This window comes from Rhinoderma darwinii, chromosome 13, assembly GCF_050947455.1.
Source record: "Rhinoderma darwinii isolate aRhiDar2 chromosome 13, aRhiDar2.hap1, whole genome shotgun sequence".
Classification (NCBI taxonomy): domain Eukaryota; kingdom Metazoa; phylum Chordata; class Amphibia; order Anura; family Rhinodermatidae; genus Rhinoderma; species Rhinoderma darwinii.
In genome coordinates, this window is record NC_134699.1 from 66,270,187 (window position 1) to 66,288,316 (window position 18,130).

General features: G+C 45.8%; 1 protein-coding gene across 1 annotated transcript in view; it reads right to left on the bottom strand.

The window, feature by feature from the left end:
- Positions 1-303: 303 nt before the first annotated feature.
- Positions 304-18,130, bottom strand: part of RAB40B (RAB40B, member RAS oncogene family) — a 32,724-nt gene continuing 14,897 nt past the window's right edge. The window contains exons 3-7 of the mRNA XM_075846120.1: positions 8,500-8,560; positions 4,659-4,719; positions 2,484-2,561; positions 1,939-2,161; positions 304-1,240 (exon numbers count right to left, since the gene is read on the bottom strand). Coding sequence (XP_075702235.1) covers positions 969-1,240; positions 1,939-2,161; positions 2,484-2,561; positions 4,659-4,719; positions 8,500-8,560 — 695 coding nt within the window. The 3' untranslated portion in view covers positions 304-968. The remainder of the gene's footprint in view (positions 1,241-1,938; positions 2,162-2,483; positions 2,562-4,658; positions 4,720-8,499; positions 8,561-18,130) is intronic.

Consider the following 18,130-nt stretch of genomic DNA (forward strand, 5'->3'; position numbering starts at 1 on the left):
CAACACACAACCTGTGGAGAGGTGTGGCGCTGTTTTGCCATCACTTAAGCTGCAGTCATCTGATACACGGACCCGCTGACTCTTAAAAACATTTATTTTTTTTCTCCTTAAATAGTTTCTCTCTCTTTATAAAACATTTCTTCGTATCACACGTAAAGTCACAAACGCATCGCAGATAAAACATAGTCACAATCCAAACACTTCTTTGGCATTTGGGCAATTTTTTTTTTTTTTTTTTGTATATTTTTTTTGTTTTCTTTTTAAACTCGGCAACTCTTCTTACATCTGGTACAAAATATTCAGTTTTACAGAAATAGAAGTATATTTATATAGTCATAGATCATCCTCATCATCATCATCATCATCCTCATCATGGAGAAATCCCAAAAAGTTATTAAATAACATAAAAGAAAGCAAAAATGTCTCAAATGTTCCTTTCCACTCACAAGCCTGACACATTGCGAGTGCGTCTTAAATACACCTGTGGAGCAGCCTTTGTTGTAGCGGGGATCAGAAGAGTCCTGGGGCTGTGGTGTATATACTCACGGTGCAGAACAACAAATAAAAAACCACAGGGCACTCTGCCGCGGGTCCAATACTTTCCATTAAAGGGAGCACAAATTCACACAGTAGGAACCGCAATGCCAAGACTGATGGATGGATTAAGCTCAGTGGTGATGGTGAAAGGGGGTTCCTGACCGGAGCAGCACACGAAATAAAGGGTGATAACAAATCCGGGCCATGCATCTAGAACACAGCGACGTCATGTGATGTCTGAAAGGAAGAGGTCTCAAAATATATATAAAAAAAAAAATTCGAAAGCAGCATTGTCTGGGGAGACCTAAACTTTCCTGACATTTTCCCCAAATCTACAAAGGAGGAGCGTGAGCAACATATTCTCGCTTTTCCACCTCCTCTGGGGAGGAGTTAAGATGCCCCACCCCTGCGGATCCCTCAATAGCTCTCACTTAGGATATCTTGCAGCTGTTCCTTGTGCAGTTCTTGGGGGGACTTTGCGGCGGACGGATGATCTTGGCTTTTTTCAGGCTGTGCCTCTTGTTTAAGTTGTTGGCAGTGAGGGAGTACGATCGGCCGTGCATCATCCTGGCGTTGAGTCCGTTCGCCATGGAGAACGACTTCAGATGGCTTCGTAAGGCAACCGGGAGGGGGAGCTTGTCTACCAGGTGTACTGGGGTGCAGGATACAATGGCGCGGCAGCAGAGGTCTTGCAGACTCAGTACTGTGGGAAAATACAAGAGGGGGTAAGTTAAGATGGCGTCAAGAGTAATAAACTTTATAAAAAACGATATAATTAAAAAATAGTGGACTTGACGATACTGGGCCCGATGCAAAATATGTACCCGGGACCCCTCCTATCCATTTACAATACTTCAGTCGTCTTATGCAGCATAGAGAGATTTTGTGACCCCCTAAAGCCAGTGTTCCTGAGGGTGCTGTTCTACAGAGCGGCCACAAGAGAGCAATGTTGGTGTTATTTTCCTTATTGTGCAGAGGTTGCTGCCATTACAGACGGTAACCAGCAGGTGGCAGTGACGGACCAGGGATTGCTATCTGATTAGTCACAATGGTGACGTCTGTGCTGCAGTAAATCATCAACGACAATGCAGGTGAAGAAACGAGAAACCTTAAAGGGGCAGGAATTATTTTCTCGTTCGGTCACATGACCTACTCCTGGTGGTGGCAGCCATAGCAGTGAGGTATATGATTGCCAGGGTTGACTCTGTACCCTAGGACCGATACCGCTGCTTACAATGGGTCACTACGAGTAGCAGTTGTAAATCTGCTCTTGGGAAAGCTGGGTGACAGCTTAGAAACATTGGCTTAGAATTCTAGTCAACAGTCAGATCTGTTTTCTGCCTATCTGTATCTAGGAAAGCTGGGTGACGGGTCTGGATTGTAGTTTTTTTTTTCACGTACCCTTGTTGGGCCTCCAGAGTCGGTCCATGCCATGCCGCATCAGCACGATCCTCGCCAGCTCGGTGAAGGACTCTGTGATATTGAAGTTGCAGAGCGGGCTGACCTCAAAGAAGGTCATTCCTAGGCGCTCGGCGTAGCACTGCGCCTGTTCCGTGGACACCTGCCGCTTAAATGCCAAGTGAAGACGGTTTCCCACCAGTATCTTGGGCACCCCCGGGGCATGCTGGGAACAGAATTACATGGATAATTAAAGAAAAAAAACCAAAACATTTTAGTACTATCTGTTCCTGGCAAAGCTGGGTGACAACCAATATGGACGCCAGAACAGCTTTTACAGGAATGGTCACCCAGCTTTCCCAGGCTCCTGTACATAATATCCTACCCCCTTATCTATAGGCAGATTTGCTCTTCAGTGCTCTGGAAAAGCTGGGTGACCATATTAGAATAGTCCATTGTATTCTCTATGAAACGCAACGGCAACAGCACCCCTAGTGGTTGTAAACTAGATTGAGGCCGATGTTTCCATCACAACCAAAAAGTCTCACCTCGTCGATCTCTTTTATCCAGCGGTCGATGCCGTCAAAAGACCAGCGGTTAGCGATGTCGTAGACCAGGATAACGCCCTGCGGGGAGAAGAAGTCGGTTAATAAATATTCATCTACCGGTAATCATAAGCTCCGCCCACTGGAAGAAAACTATTAAATTTGTGCTCCCTCTTGATGGGAGGGAAATCCAATGTTGTTTGCAAAAATGTGTTGACCGTGCAGCTCCGGAGTGTTTACTGTATCATTCATGCGAATATCAGTGGTGAGTGGAGTTGCCCTTTAAGTGCCATATATGGGATGGGGACTATTGTCTGAGCCATAGGGACAGTAATGAGATATCGTCTCTCAGTAGAGGACTTGGAGGCCGGTGACGTGGCGCGGGAGCACGTCCAGCCCCGCTATAATTGCTAACATATTTAATATAACAAAGGATTTCATAATCCACAACCCGATCCCATGAGCGTGCGGAGAGTCTTAGGTCTTGTGATTAACCAACGTCAGGAATGTGGAGCGTTTCATCCGGGCGACTGAGGAGCGCAGATTTTATCACGCTGACCTGCAAAGACGGTGGTGTTCTTGGCAGCGTACGGGGTGAACAGATGATTTGCACTACAGGGATGTGAATGCCCTGTCCCTGATACACAGTAACGCAGATACAAAAACAACACGTTAGAAACAGTCAGCAGGTTGTCTGCTCAATTTTTATTTTATTGTATTCGGGTGGGAGGCGGTTTGGTTTAAAGCTCCAAGACGGCCCAATTTCATGGAAAGGCGCTCGAATAAGCAGCGGCTCCACTGAATCCTGGGGGCCGGCAATGCGGCCATAGGGAAAGCCAACTATCCAAACTAGTCACATTTTAGGAGTTCTCTTTTAACTATACAGATTGTATGACATTATAAACTCTGTAAGGGAAGGCAAACTATGGAACTGTCTGGAAGAAAGGAAAAAAACAAAAACCTCCACAGCGCCACCTATGGGTGTTTAAAGGGGTTGTTCAGTTTAGAAAACCCATTGTCATACACGCTATTAGGGAATTGGGCGCCCCCCACCCCACAGTCCTCTGTTCAGGATCCTCATCTCTTGGTGGAGAGCGGTTACATAGAGCTTCTCTCTCTCTGGAGGACCTGTCCTGTATTACACAGACAACCCATTGATATGAGTGGACACTGTAATACTCAATTTCACCTGTGGTGGTGCTGCAGGGAAAAAAAGAAAAAACTGGTTTTGCTCCAGATCACAGCTGATCGCTGGGGATCCCAGCAAGGGGGACGCTGGGATCTGCTTATTGTTAGGGGACCCTTCTAACAAGTGGGAATTGTCCAAAGCAGAGGTCCCCTTTAAGCAAGTCATTGCCCAATCAGCCATCTGTAGACAGGATTGTTTGGGAATTGCAGAGTAGGGTGTGGTCTTGTGGTTAACCCCTTCTGTAACCACTTTCATTTCCCCCCCATAGCGTTATACAGACCCCACCCTGTATGGTGGGTCATACTCTATTAGCTGTATTATGGGGTTTCTGCGCTGGCCCTTTATGTAGTGCAGATGCAGCGTAGCAGTGAGTCAGTGCGGCTCGCTTTTCCATGCCAAATTCCTGTATTTAGCTGGAAAGGAGAAAGGAAATGGTCTGTCCAGGATCCATAAATCACCGTCCGCAGCTTATCAGCTCAGCACAGGACGCAGAAACGGCGAGGGCGATGCGCTATTCAATGCGGCTTGTGTATACCGGACCTCGCTCGCCAACTTGTATGAGATATTTAGGCTGTAAAGTGTAAATGAAAAATTCCGCAGCTTTCTAATATACTTTGTATTTAGATTTTTCACCAATTTTCAAGGTCTCTGCTTGCCGTCAATGAATGTAAACATTCATGGATTACAACCACAGGCTTTGCTACAATTGTATCCAGTCTAAACAATCTACACACCAGACTGATACATTGTAACAAACTATCAGGACAGGAGAGAGGTTTATGCCGCTGTGTTTAGGATTCTCTAGACTGGACACAATTGTAACAGACCCTCAGCTATGAAACGTATCAGGTCTGTTGATGTTTTTTAAGCCTCTGCTTGCGGTCGGTAAACACAGAGAACGTGAAAATGGTGAGGAATTGAAACAAAGTATATTAGAAAGTAGTCACAGCCCCGCCCCTTTTCTTGTCAGTCATGTGATGTGATCTCACCTGAGCTCCTCTGGAATATGAACGAAAAATAGTGCAAAATCTTCCTTGTCCTGAAGTGTCCCTACAAGAGAAGACGGAAAGATGATTACAAACAGAGAAGAAAAAAAAAATCTCGCTGTCTTACACATGGCGGCAGTGGCGCGGTTTTTAACGTTTTTGGGAGACAACCACTGAAGGTCGCCATAACAGTGCCCAGCTGTCACCCAGCTACCGACAGACCCTGAACGGTGTATAAATCTTCATAGATTCCCCTCATTTGACCCTTCTATTTAACTCCTCTGTCAGTCTTTACTGCAGTTCTGGCATTCTATTCCGGAGAGTTTTGCAGAGCATGATGACCGACTATATAATAGTGGTTTTAATAGCAGAGTTTTGTGAAGTTCTTGGAGCGCATATGTGATAACCATCAGCGGTAATGGCTTTTCCTGATCCGCTATTGGCAGAGCTCGGCTTCCGGGCAGGTCTGCCAGCAGCTCCGACCACAGAACCTTCTCCAGATGAAGGGATTACGCCGTTATTTTCTCCGAACTGTGTGAAAAGTGATACTACAGCAAAAACCACTGCGTGCCGATGGCATCTCAGACCGAAATATTCAGCGCAGAGACGCGGTCTGGTCGTGGTTTACAGCCAGGGAGTCCATTTAGCTGCTGTAGAACTACAACTCTCAGCATGCCCAGCTTGTATTTACATTGCCCCCTGTGAATCCCAACATCCTGTATAGTGAACCCATAAAATTAAATAAAAAAAATAAAATAGTTTAATACTTAATTCTTTATTTTTTTATACTTTGTAATTAATTAAAAAAAATAAATTTCAATACTATTTTTTTTACAATATTTTTTTTAGAATTCTATTCAATACTAATTTTTTTTAAACACCTTTATGTCACTTTTTTTTATATATTTTTAATACATTTATTTCTTTCAATACCTTTATTTTTATTATTGTATTATTTCAAGCCTATTTTTAATTTAAATTTTTTTTTTTAGATATTTTTCCTGCTCCCTTCCCCCTCCCTACCGATGCAGCAGTTTATTGCGAGCACTTTTTGAGCCTCCCGATATTCAGTTGCGTCTCGGTAATTACACGCTTAACCCTATAATTATTGGGAGCAGAACGCATTGAACGCAGCGAGTTCTAATTCAGCTATTTTTTCGCTCTCTATGTTACATAAACTGCTGGAGTGAAGGATTTTCACAGCGTGATGACAACTTCAGAAATGTAATCGTCTGAAAAACAGAATTCGCCAGGAAATAGAAGTCCCCGAATTTCCCTTTAAATGGGATCTCCACGTTACACAATCCCTACTTGTTAGAAGGGTCCCTTGGCAATAAACAGATCATAAAGTTTCCCCCTGCTGGGACCTCCAGCGATCAGCTGAGATCTGTGTGGAAACCTGGCTGTAATTGTTAAATTTCCCAGCAGCGCCCCCACAGGGCAAAGTAAGTATTACAGTGTCCATTCATATCAATGTGTTGTCCGTGTAAAGCAGGACAGGTTCTCCAGACGCTCTTTGTGATGAAGATACTAAACAGCGGACCCCCTCCATTGCCTCATAGGGTGTATGACAATAGGTTTTATACAGTGGACAACCCCTTTAATATTACATCCATTTATGGAGATATCTTGCTCCTCTCCTGACAACCACTAGAGGTCAACATTGCAGTGACCATAGGTATTGACATTTTGGTGGAAAGTAGATTGCCATTGACTCGGCTTTTTATTCTATTCATGAACCAGGAAGACCAGGATGTACAGTCAGTAGGTTAAGGAGAGTGTTTGATACTGCATTGAATTGTGGGAGGGCAGATAAGAGAATAATTTATAATGAATCAACATCTACATCCTACCTAGTGGAATATACATGTGAACATTGATGTAAATGGGGATTAAATCCCACACCTCCTGACAACACTAAACCTGCCACGTAGTCAGAGTCTCAGTAGTGCAGCCTCAGGCTTTGGGTCTGTAACTTCAAGTGATTAGAACTTATTGTGGATATCGGGGAGGAGTCCATCTTGTGTTTGTGTCTTTTAGACCGCCATAAAGTATATGCCCCCCATTAACTTCTGTCTATTGTGCCCCCCATTAACTTCTGTGTCCTGTGCCACCTGTATTCTTGATGTGATGATCTAAAGTTCACTATTTAGGAGATTATATTGAGGCGCTACATAGAGAGCAATTCCCCTGTAGGTGGCCCTACACCATGAAGCATCTCCCTTACGGCTATGGGTGGCGACGCGTCTCTTTTCCTCAGACCTACACCGTGCCAGAGGTTCGGTTGGCAAGCGGAGAGCGATCCCTCCCTATTCCATGAGAAGTTAGGATTGCAACATGCTGGAAAAATCACCTCTTTTTTGTGTGTGTTTCAGTTTCTCACCATTTTCAAGATTTCTGCTTGCCGACAGTGAATAGGAACATTCAGAGGCTGAACAAATCTAAACTTTCTCACAGCTGAGGGTTTGCTACAACTGTATCTAGTCTAAATAATTCTCGGTGAGCAAAACATACCAGAAGCCTAAATCTTTTGTTTTGATGATTCGTTACAATGTACCAGTGCAGGCAAAATGTATGAACATGAAGTTCAAAGGAGTTCTCCGGGACCTTAAACATCGATGTCCTTAAATTATTTTTTTTAAAAAGAAGTGCCGCAACCCCTTACTGCAGCTCATCCTATTCTCTTGAATGGAACGAGCTGGGGTACAAGAGACAGCATCTTTATTGTGCTGATCATCAGGGGTCCCGGAAGTCAGACCCTCCTACTGAGAAAACATTCATGTCCTACCTTGAGAATAGGCCATTATGCAAAACCTCTAAAGCGGTCTAGACGAGATACAGCAGCAACAAACCCTCAGCTGTGAGACGTGCTAGGTATGTACAAGTTTTCAGCCTTTGGGAGTAAGAATGTTTCCATTCACTGACAGCAAGCAGAGAACATGAAAATGTGTAGGAATTGAGACACAAAGTTTGCCTTTACCTTGCCGCATAGTTTGATGTATTTTTTGGAAGAGACGACGACGAATGGCAGATCGCTGTATGAACGTCTTCCAGCCTCCTTCACGCCGGCGTACGCAGAGAAACGGTCAGCTCATCTATCGATCTATCACAATTCCAATAATCCAGCATCATTGGGAACGCCAGAGTACTGGATAATATTCCAAACCATTGGACGGGCACGCGTCATATAATGGAGTCTATGTTACATTAAAAGCGGTCTCCGCTTTGGACAAGAAGGGCCACCCAATGAATGACTACAGAGTGTCCTGCTGCTAGGACCACAGCAATCAGCTGTTTTCTGTAAAGGAAACCGATAACAGGTGTTCAATTCTCCTGCAGCGCCACCACAGGTAAAATTAAGTATTACACAGTGACCATTGAAATCAATGGGCTGTCCTTATAAGGCATAGACATGCCGGGTCCTCCCGAAAGAGAGAGAGACCCTCTTTGCAGCCGCTCTGGGATATGAATGATGAACTCCCCTCTTTTAACTTGGAATTACCTAATAGGGAATTCTGGGTTTTCCAAACAGCCCCTTTAAGGAACGATTCATTTCTTAGTGTATTGTTATCGCAGTCGGAGCTCCATTTTGTTGATACATTGCGCCAACCCCCCTGCATAAACAGTTAGATGATAAAATTCTGGTTGCCACCACTAGGGGGAGTTTATTGTAGACAGGTTTATTATTGAGTTTAATGTAGAAATATGAATTATGTGAGCTCCCCCTAGTGGTAGCTCCACACAGCCAGAATTATATCTACAGACTGTAAATTTGGTTTACAATATGGCGGCCGGCGCACATTGAAGACTATGGACAGAAGAGTAATGAACGAGAGAAACTTACCAGAGCTGCAGTTTTATGCGGCGTCCGTCCAGCAATATGGTGGTGGTCTTATAGTCGATGCCTGCAGGGGGAGACACCAGTTATTAGGAGGTCTGTATAGTGCGGACGCAGAAGCAAAACAAAGCAATCTGTACGGAACAGTAAATATACAGAACACTTCCATTAATCCGGCACTGATGGGTTCTGGATAATCAGATATTCTAATCTACAGGATCGGGCAAATGGGGGGACAGTCGAGTCTCTCTGTATTCACTGTCGGGCAGAGCTCCGCTACCTGTGGTGTTATCACAACTCTCAGCAGGACGGAGGCTCGGGCTGCCACTGCTGTGTCACTGAGATGTGTTTGTCGCTGGTGGGAGTAGCGGAGGTGTGTGTCACTGCTCGGGAACACTCTGTACACTGCTCTGCGCTCGCTGCTAATTTTAAACCCTGCTGAAAGGTAGCGAAGAAACATCCCGCTCAGCGCAGCGACGGAGGGGACGCCACAAGACATGCCGATGGTGAAGATGTCACAATACCCAAGAGAGTATACACAGCAGATACGGCCCCACAGAATTATATACAATAGCTCCCCCTCCTGGTGGGGCTTACACCTTCACTGACCCCCGTGCGCAAGCGCTAGAGAGCGCCACCGTGCGCAAGCGCTAGAGAGCGCCACCGTGCGCAAGATCAGATCATGATATGGCAGCACTATTAGTGCCAGATCCTGGCAGCACACAAGCAGTTAACCATTGTGACTGGGATAAACTAAACATGCAGATGTTCTGTGGCAGTGATTCATTGCATTCATTAACAAGTAGAATGTGAACAACAGATATATATACACACACACCGGTCCCCAGGGTGCGACGTTACGAAGATACCCCAGAAATATCACTGCAAAGTTCTGGGATCACAGGGTCGTCTCGAGATCAAGTAATCACCACATGACTATGAAAACTTCCCTCAAAGCCGTCAAGCGGAAAAGACCGAAACAGAGGCTGCCGCACGGGCATATGGTGAGGGTGCTACCCAGGCATACATACGGTTGGGGTGCAGCATGGCCGTAATCTATAGGAACTAAAGATATATTAAAAACACAAGTAGCGACTCAAAACGCGGTCCTTATCGGTCATGATCACCGATTACAAAAAAGATGTCCGCCATTTGTCCTTCCACCTTATTATTGAAATTACTTTTGCCCCTGCAGTACCACTCTCCACCACTGGTGGTGACATGTCTCTTCCATTGATACCACCACGACTGCTCTCATTCTTTTCAGACAACTCTGTCCCTTTAAATCCTGTAACATTTTAACAGGTTGTCCGCTGTGTCGGGATGCTATACCGGTGAAGCAGGGCACTATTCCGTGACCATCAGCCTTGGCCGAGGCTCCTCAGTTCTATAGAAGAAGCCTGAACAATGCGCATTCCTTCTACATCCTCACTGTATTGTATTACTCTGTAACCAGGCCGCGCCATTCATCACCCCGTCTAATATAATCACAACTCAAGCTCCAAAATGGCTTTGTGCTCTTCCTTTCGTCAACACTGAACGCATATATATATATATATATATTTTTTATTTTTTTTTGGGCTTCCTACGTCTCCCGCAATGCAACACAGCAGAGCCCGTTCTGTACGGATGACGAACAAGCAGAGGGCAGCAAGAAGATGTTCAGAATTGTGAATGCTGCTTTTGATGTGACTAGAGTAGAAAACTCAGTATTTGCAAAGATCCCCCGTTTTATGGAGATTACCAGGACACAGGGCATGCTGGGTAAATCACCAGCAACTACTTCTGGTAACGTAACTATTGCCCAGCAGCAGATTTGGCAAATCTCTTGAGGACCATGGAAACTAAAGGCTGCTCTACTGCGTGAGAACTATTTTCCATCCTTTAATTAAAAGACCAGGAACTGATCCGACTACCAAGACTTGCGCTGACCGCCACATCGGAGCTTCCCGCTCCAAGTATCCAGGGAGAGCGGACCCCCATTTAACCCTTGAATTGCTGGAAAGCTTGTGCTTGAGTCGTCCCCTTCCAGTTGAGCGGTTAAAAAAAGAAATTTTCAGTGATTTCAGTTTCTGGGAAAGCTGGGTGACAACCATTATGGCCGCCAGCTCCCAGAGGGGTTGCTACCCACCTTTCCCAGTCTCCTGAACAGCACATCTAAGTCAGCTGGGTGTGAACAGATGTGAAAGCTGTAACGGCAGCCATATTGGTTTTCACCCAGCTTTCCCAGAAACAGACATAACTAGAGGTGGCAACACATTCATAGATTTGCTCCAGATCTGATCAGGGCCATACACAGTACAATATCTGCAATCATGAGAATCTGTAACCCCTCACAGCTCCCACAAGGGTTGTCACTCAGCTGTCCGAGACTCCTGAATGGCATCCCTGAAAGTTATATACAAAGGTTGGTCCTGTATTGCTGCCTAACTAGGCCGATTTGCTGTTTAAAGTTCTAGTAAGGCTGGAGGATACCCTAGCGGGAGCTGCAATGGCTGCCCATTTACTGGTCACCCAGCTTTTCCAGAAGCCAAGAACCATATAAATAGAATTTAACAACTCGATATAAGAAGAATAAGAATATTCCTTTTATTTGGGGGGCATGGAGGGTCATTGTCCCTTTAAGGGAAGATCTGAGGTTGGCGATTTAATATTCGGCTCAGGTCCGTGTCACGTTCTGCTTTCCCAGGGGCCGCGTTATTCAATAGAGAGCTGGACACGACCGGAATAATTCAGCGCTGGGATCTCGCAGAACAAACGGAGCAGTGTTTTCTGCTAAGGCGACGCCGGTACTTTAAATATGTGGATGGCGTCCTCGGCGTCACGTGACCAACGCATTTGTATTGGTTGGATCGCGACGCGTTTCCCCCCCGTCGTAGCGTCTAAGGATTTATCGGATCACTTGTAAAGGGAACGACAAGGAATACACATTAGGGGTTGTTAAGCTCCGCCTCTGAGACCTCTCGCAGCCATTCAGCAGAGCTCAGACAGGTCACCTGACTCCTAAGGAACTCTATATACAGCCTGATGTACGGAGTAAGGAGTGCGGTAACACGACTGCTGGAGCCGACCACACAGGGTTTGCTTGTAGTCTGTAACCATGGAAACACATAGGTCTGCATAAGAGCTGTATACACAAATGACGAATAGAATGCCAGATTGATCTAGTAATCCGGGCCTGTGGAAAGCTGGGTGGCCAGGTGAACGGACGTTCTCCAGAAAGTCACATGGGCTTCCTCAGTGATGACAGCGTCGCTCTCCCGCTGTTAGAAGACTTGGCAGGAGAGCGCTCATAAAATATTCACCGTCTGCCTCTGGTCTATTATTTAACACGTAAACTGCGCTCACACACGCCCGTGTTTCTGCTGCTGCTATCGCCAGGGCTCATCGGAACCGCCAAATCACGGTTATCCGCACGTCACAGACATTGGCGCGAAAACACGCAGTGACATGTTCTTACAAAGCGATATACATAACGCGACAAGGCTTCGTGTACCTCTTCTTAAAGGGATATTCCACATGGCGGTCATGTTGGTTGTCACGCAGCTTTCCATAAAGCAAAGATAACTCAGGATGCCGCTCAGGATGGTAGGAAAGCCGGGTGACAACCTCTGTGTAAGCGATTATGCACTAAAGGATTTTTGCAAAGATGGAATCTTCTTAGTTCTATCTACTTCTAGGAAAGCTGGGTGACAACCAATCTGGCCCCATTATAGCTCAAATAAGGGCTGTCATCCAGCTTTCCTAGAATCCTGAATGGCATCCGGACTAGTTACGCCGATCCCTCCGCCGCTCTTTATTGCTGTATAACTATAGGCCAATCTGCTGTTCAGGACCCACAATGGAAGCCATATTGGTTGTCACCCAGCTTTCCCAGTAGACCGAAAAGGATGATTAAGGGATTTATATTTATTGGGGTGTTTTTTTAAAATTGTTTTTAGTGTAAAATAATAGCGGCGCGCCCCTCGTCTGCGGCACACGGCTCGTGTGTGGTTACAGGTAAGCAAGCGTTTGCTGCGTACATTCCTGCCCAGTAATGAAAACACTTGGAAAATGGTTCTCATTCCAGCCCGGCACAGGAAAAATGCACACAGACGTCTCCAAACATTGCTGCACATGGAGCACTTATCTCGTGTCCCTTAAAGGGTCCCCTGTGCCACCATTGTGTCCCCCTCGGACTTCTGAACCAAAAAGAGGAGATACAAAGTGAAGGAGTTGCCCCTAGCAACCAATCAGATGTTTCTCTAGCTGTAATCTGATTGGGTCCTATGGCGACCAATCTTCTGGCCCGTACTTGAGTGAGGAGTTGGAAATTGATTGCTATGGGCAACCAATCAGATCACGCCTTTCATTTTCTAGGAAAAAAAGCAAAGCTAGAATCCGATTGATTACTAGGGTAACCAATGGTGTCATTTCTAACACTCCCCTTTGCTGCCATTTTGTTTCTCTCACGCAAAGGAATTGCCCCTAGCAACCAATCAGATTGCTGCTTTAATTTTCTAGCTTGTACTGTACAGATGAAAGCTGTAATCCAATTGGTTGCTTGGGCTCAATATATTTGAATTCTTTTTAAATTTCACACCAGAGTGATTGATAATCCAGATAATCCGCCACCGGTCAGGCCCATTAGGGCATTCAATGTCAAATTACCAGTGAGATTTCATAACAGCCTAGTATTATCAGGGCGGGTTGCCAACAGTCCGTAAATTTATGGACAGTCCGCAAAAATTGTTGTTTTTTTCTGCCGTCCGTAGTGTCCGGCAGAAAAAAGCACCGTCTGGGATTTTCGGCAGTTTCCCGGAATTTTGCACTTCGCATGCGCCAAAATGCACACGCGCGGTGCAAAGAAATAGTAAGACGCGGCCTCCGCTTCGCCGCATCACCACCTCCTCCTCCTGACGGTGAGCGGTGTCAGGCAGAGCGGAGAATGGTAGCCATGTTCACACAGAAATTCTGCCTCGTCCGAAAAAAAACCCCGAAATAAGCTTTCTCTGCCTCCCATTGATGTCAATGGGAGGTCAGAGATGTCAGTTCACACAGTTTTTTGACGCGGAAGAAAAAGCGCCAAACGGCAGAAAATGCCTCCCATTGATTTCAATGTGAGGCAGAGGCAGTTTTTTCCCCACGAGCGGGGAAAAAAAGCCAGTCTCGCGGGAAAAATAAGCGACATGCCCTATCTTTGGGCGTTTACGTCTGACCTCCCATTGAATTCAATGGGTGGCAGAGAAAGCGTATTTCGTGGCGTTTCTGTCTGTAGCGCTCAATGGGCGCGAGTGAAAAAGGCAGCGGAAAATGCGCGGGGAGCCGCGTATGGCGCCATCTACAAGGGGGAAGCTGCGTGTGGCGTTATCTGCAGGGGGCTCGGTTACTGAGGGGGCACGGTTAGTGTTGAGCACTGAGGGATCATTATTATTGTCTGGGGTACTGTGGATTAGGAGTTTGTTTAGAGGATGGGGTACACTGCAGGTGTGGGGGTGCTGTAAAAGAGAGAAACCAACATGTCCGTGTGTCACATTCTGCAGAGACGAGTCGTGGCTGGAATAAGTCACAGAGGTCTGCGCCGGATGGAGAAAAAAAAAAGGGAAAGTGAACGACTAAAATCAGAGAAGACCTCACCGGAGTTAGCGGGGGAAGCTACAAGCGGAGTTGTGATTGGAGAGTCACCCCTAGCACCCTGCACAGGAAATTATTTTGTAATGTGTCGGTAAAAATTTTGGTCTGTCCGTGAATTTTAGCTTAGTTGTCCAGAAATGTCTGAAGTGGAGGTTGGCAACCCTTCAGGGGGGCACCCAGCAGGTGGGTTGGGTACGCCCGTCTAGGTCCATCATTGGCAGAGTGCGGTTTTTAGAAGAAGTGGTTAAACACAAGGTGCAGGCAGCGATGAGGCCCCCGACATTCCTCTGAATCATCATCATCGCTGGATCTGCCCCCGCTCCTGTCACAAGTAATTACTGCACGGTCTTCACTGCCATCTGCTAAGAAACGCGCACATTCTGCTGGAAATCCTCCATATTTATTGTTTTTAGGTGGGGGTGGTAATGAGTCGTCTCTATTCTGGGAGAGGGCGCACTTACTTATAACGGTTATTCAGATAATCATCTACCCAAATGTATGTAAATAAAACGTTCCGCAACTTGGTGTTTCAATTCCTCACCATTTTCAGGATCGCTGCTGGCTGTCAGTGAACGGCAACAACCTTGTTGACCAAAAACCTGTCTGGAGGTTGAACGTGGCTGAAGGCAAAATTGGCTTGTCAATGGGTGGGGAGAAAGGAGGTCCCCTAGGACTGTTTCCCAAGCGCCCACCTATCGGGGCAAGCTGCTTAGAGCCTCTCGAACGCCAGAGAACCAGTCTGTTATATGAAGGGTTAATAAATCCGCTTATCAATATAATTAAGAGATCTGTAGCGATAGTCAGGGTGTAATTAGACAAGCAATAGATGGGGGAGGGGGCGGCGTGCCAGCGTTACTACCATCTCGGGAAGGCTGCTCTGAATAAATAATAACCCAACCACCCACGGGCACATTCACAGCCAACGCAGTGACAGCCGTGGTCGGCCCTCCATTACCATCCGAGTGGGTGACATTCAGGGTCTGGAGGAACTTCTCCCACATCGGGCACATCTGGATATATGGAGAGCTGGGAGACGCCACCTTGGTACATGGGAGGCACACGCTGGTCCCAGGGACAATTTTGCATTGGGGCGAGAAGTGAAGTGTAGACAGGGTGAGAGGAGGTCATTGGGGTGTTATATAAGAACTGCCAGGAGGATGGATGGGGGACCGAGCGACTGAAGGAGGGAAGACAAGAGAGAGACAGAAGACTGGGCTGGGGGTCTCAGGAAGGGAGAGAGGGTCACCAGACAAGGGCAAATATCTACCAGACACTAATGCAGGGACCGCTGCTTGTCCTTGGAACACCCCATACCCATAGGACAAGCCTGAGCAACTACTAGGGGCACCGGTATGAAGTCCTCATTTTCAGAAGCCCAATTGACCCCACACATGTCCCAATTCTCACCAGATGTCAGGCTGTGAAAGATGGCAGGACAGATACAAGAGACCGAAGGAGCTGACGAGGAGCGCGCCGCTGACATCACAGCCAAAATATGTGAACCCGCAACGAAAAGAAGGCCACAAATAATCAGGTCATCAAAAACAAGGCAGGCAAACTCGTCACTTCCCAGGATGCAAATCACCAGAGCAAGCGCTGTACAGACACTGAACAAGCAGGGGATACTGGGAGATTACAGAATATGTAATGTATGCACACAGTGACCCCACCAGCAGAATAGTGAGCGCAGCTCTGGAGTATAATGCAGGATGTAACTCAGGATCAGTACAGGATAAGTAATGTAATGTATGTACACAGTGACTCCACCAGCAGAATAGTGAGTGCAGCTCTGGAGTATAATACAGGATGTAACTCAGGATCAGTACAGGATAAGTAATGTAATGTATGTACACTGACTCCACCAGCAGAATAGTGAGTACAGCTCTGGAGTATAATACAGGATATAACTCATGATCAGTACAGGATAAGTAATGTATGTACACAGTGACTCCACCAGCAGAATAGTGAGTGCAGCTCTGGAGTATAATGCAGGATGTAACTCAGGATCAGTACAGGATAAGTAATGTATGTACACAGTGACTCCACCAGCAGAATAGTGAGTGCAGCTCTGGAGTATAATACAGGATATAACTCAGGATCAGTACAGGATAAGTAATGTAATGTATGTACACAGTGACTCCACCAGCAGAATAGTGAGTACAGCTCTGGAGTATAATACAGGATATAACTCATGATCAGTACAGGATAAGTAATGTATGTACACAGTGATTCCACCAGCAGAATAGTGAGTGCAGCTCTGGAGTATAATACAGGATGTAACTCAGGATCAGTACAGGATAAGTAATGTATGTACACAGTGACTCCACCAGCAGAATAGTGAGTGCAGCTCTGGAGTATAATACAGGATATAACCCAGGATCAGTACAGGATAAGTAATGTATGTACACAGTGACTCCACCAGCAGAATAGTGAGTGCAGCTCTGAAGTATAATACAGGATATAACCCAGGATCAGTACAGGATAAGTAATGTACACAGTGACTCTTCCAGCAGAATAGTGAGTGCAGCTCTGGAGTATAATACAGGATGCAACTCAGGATCAGTACAGGATAAGTAATGTAATGTATGTACACAGTGACTCCACCAGCAGAATAGTGAGTGCAGCTCTGGAGTATAATACAGGATGTAACCCAGGATCAGTACAGGATAAGTAATGTATGCACACAGTGACTCCACCAGCAGAATAGTGAGTGCAGCTCTGAAGTAGAATGCCCAGTACAATTATTTTGTAAATTAATTCTCTCTATATATGCTGTAAGATGCCCCCCCCCCCCCCACGACATACTTCAGTCACAACCAGAGCAGACTTATCAAATCAGCTAATTTCCTTTGACCAGAAAGCAGTGCATTGTGGAATATTAGGTGACAGGCTTTGTTCACACAGTGCAGATTTGATGCAGATTTTGCATGCATTTTTTTTATGCCAAAACCAGAATTGGATCCTGAAGAGCAGACCTATAAAAAGGTCCTCCATTATATATTGCTTCTGTTCCTTTCCTGGTTTGGCCTGAATACTTGCCAAATCTGCACTGTGTGAACAAGGCCTTAGAGTTGAGCTGCTAGGTCTCCGATCTGTCTGCAGAGGGCAGTTTGGAATTTCGAATGCAGCTCTGTATGCGATTAGAGAACAAAACATGAGCAGTATAAAAGAAGTAAAGCAAAGTATATGTAATGTTAGTCACCTTAATACTGTATGCTTTACATCCACTGCTTGTCCGCGCCAACTTGGGGAATCCAGTTGGGGAGGGGGGGGGGATCTGCCCACATAAAGGCTTCGGCAAGTTGGTGGGGTGGCCATTTAGGGCCCATCAATGTTGTAAGAAATGTAGCCCTTGTGCCTGAGTTAAATTTACTCATTCTAGTTCTTCTCGACAATCTGACCACCAGATGGCACCAATTCATTAAAGTCTATATTTCTACAGTCTGCATTGAGAGTCTATGGGAAGAACAGAACATTTTGCAGCAAACAATCTCCAGTATTGATCCCACTAGAGGACTGAACGAGCAGATCTTTCACAAGGGTCTCGAATAAACTTGGTTTTCAACATCCGTACAACGTGATCTCAGTGCGTTCTCCAGGGATCGAGCCCCCGTCCAAGTGCAAAGTGGATAATTGTCCCAGCAACCATGGAATATTGGAAGCAGCTGCAAACTATTACGCCTGCAACGTGCCAACAAAACGAGTAAAAGCAGAAAAAAACAGGACTCTAGATCAAGAGAAAGTGCCTCGTGCCTCAGTAGCCCAGAAATTCCCCTTAATGGCCTATTCTATGCAGTGTCATTGCGAAGTGCATTTCAAATTTACAGTATTCTGTACTTATCTTCTACTCCAATCACATCCAAAGCTGCTTTCAGAATTCTACTTGATGTCTATTTGCTCTTGGAGGAGAATTCCACCTTAAATTTATCTTCTTATAGCCCCCTCATGGGTTGTCACCCATAGCATATTACTCTGCCGTAGTGCATTGTGGGAGATGTACGGTTTATACCAAAAATGTACAGTA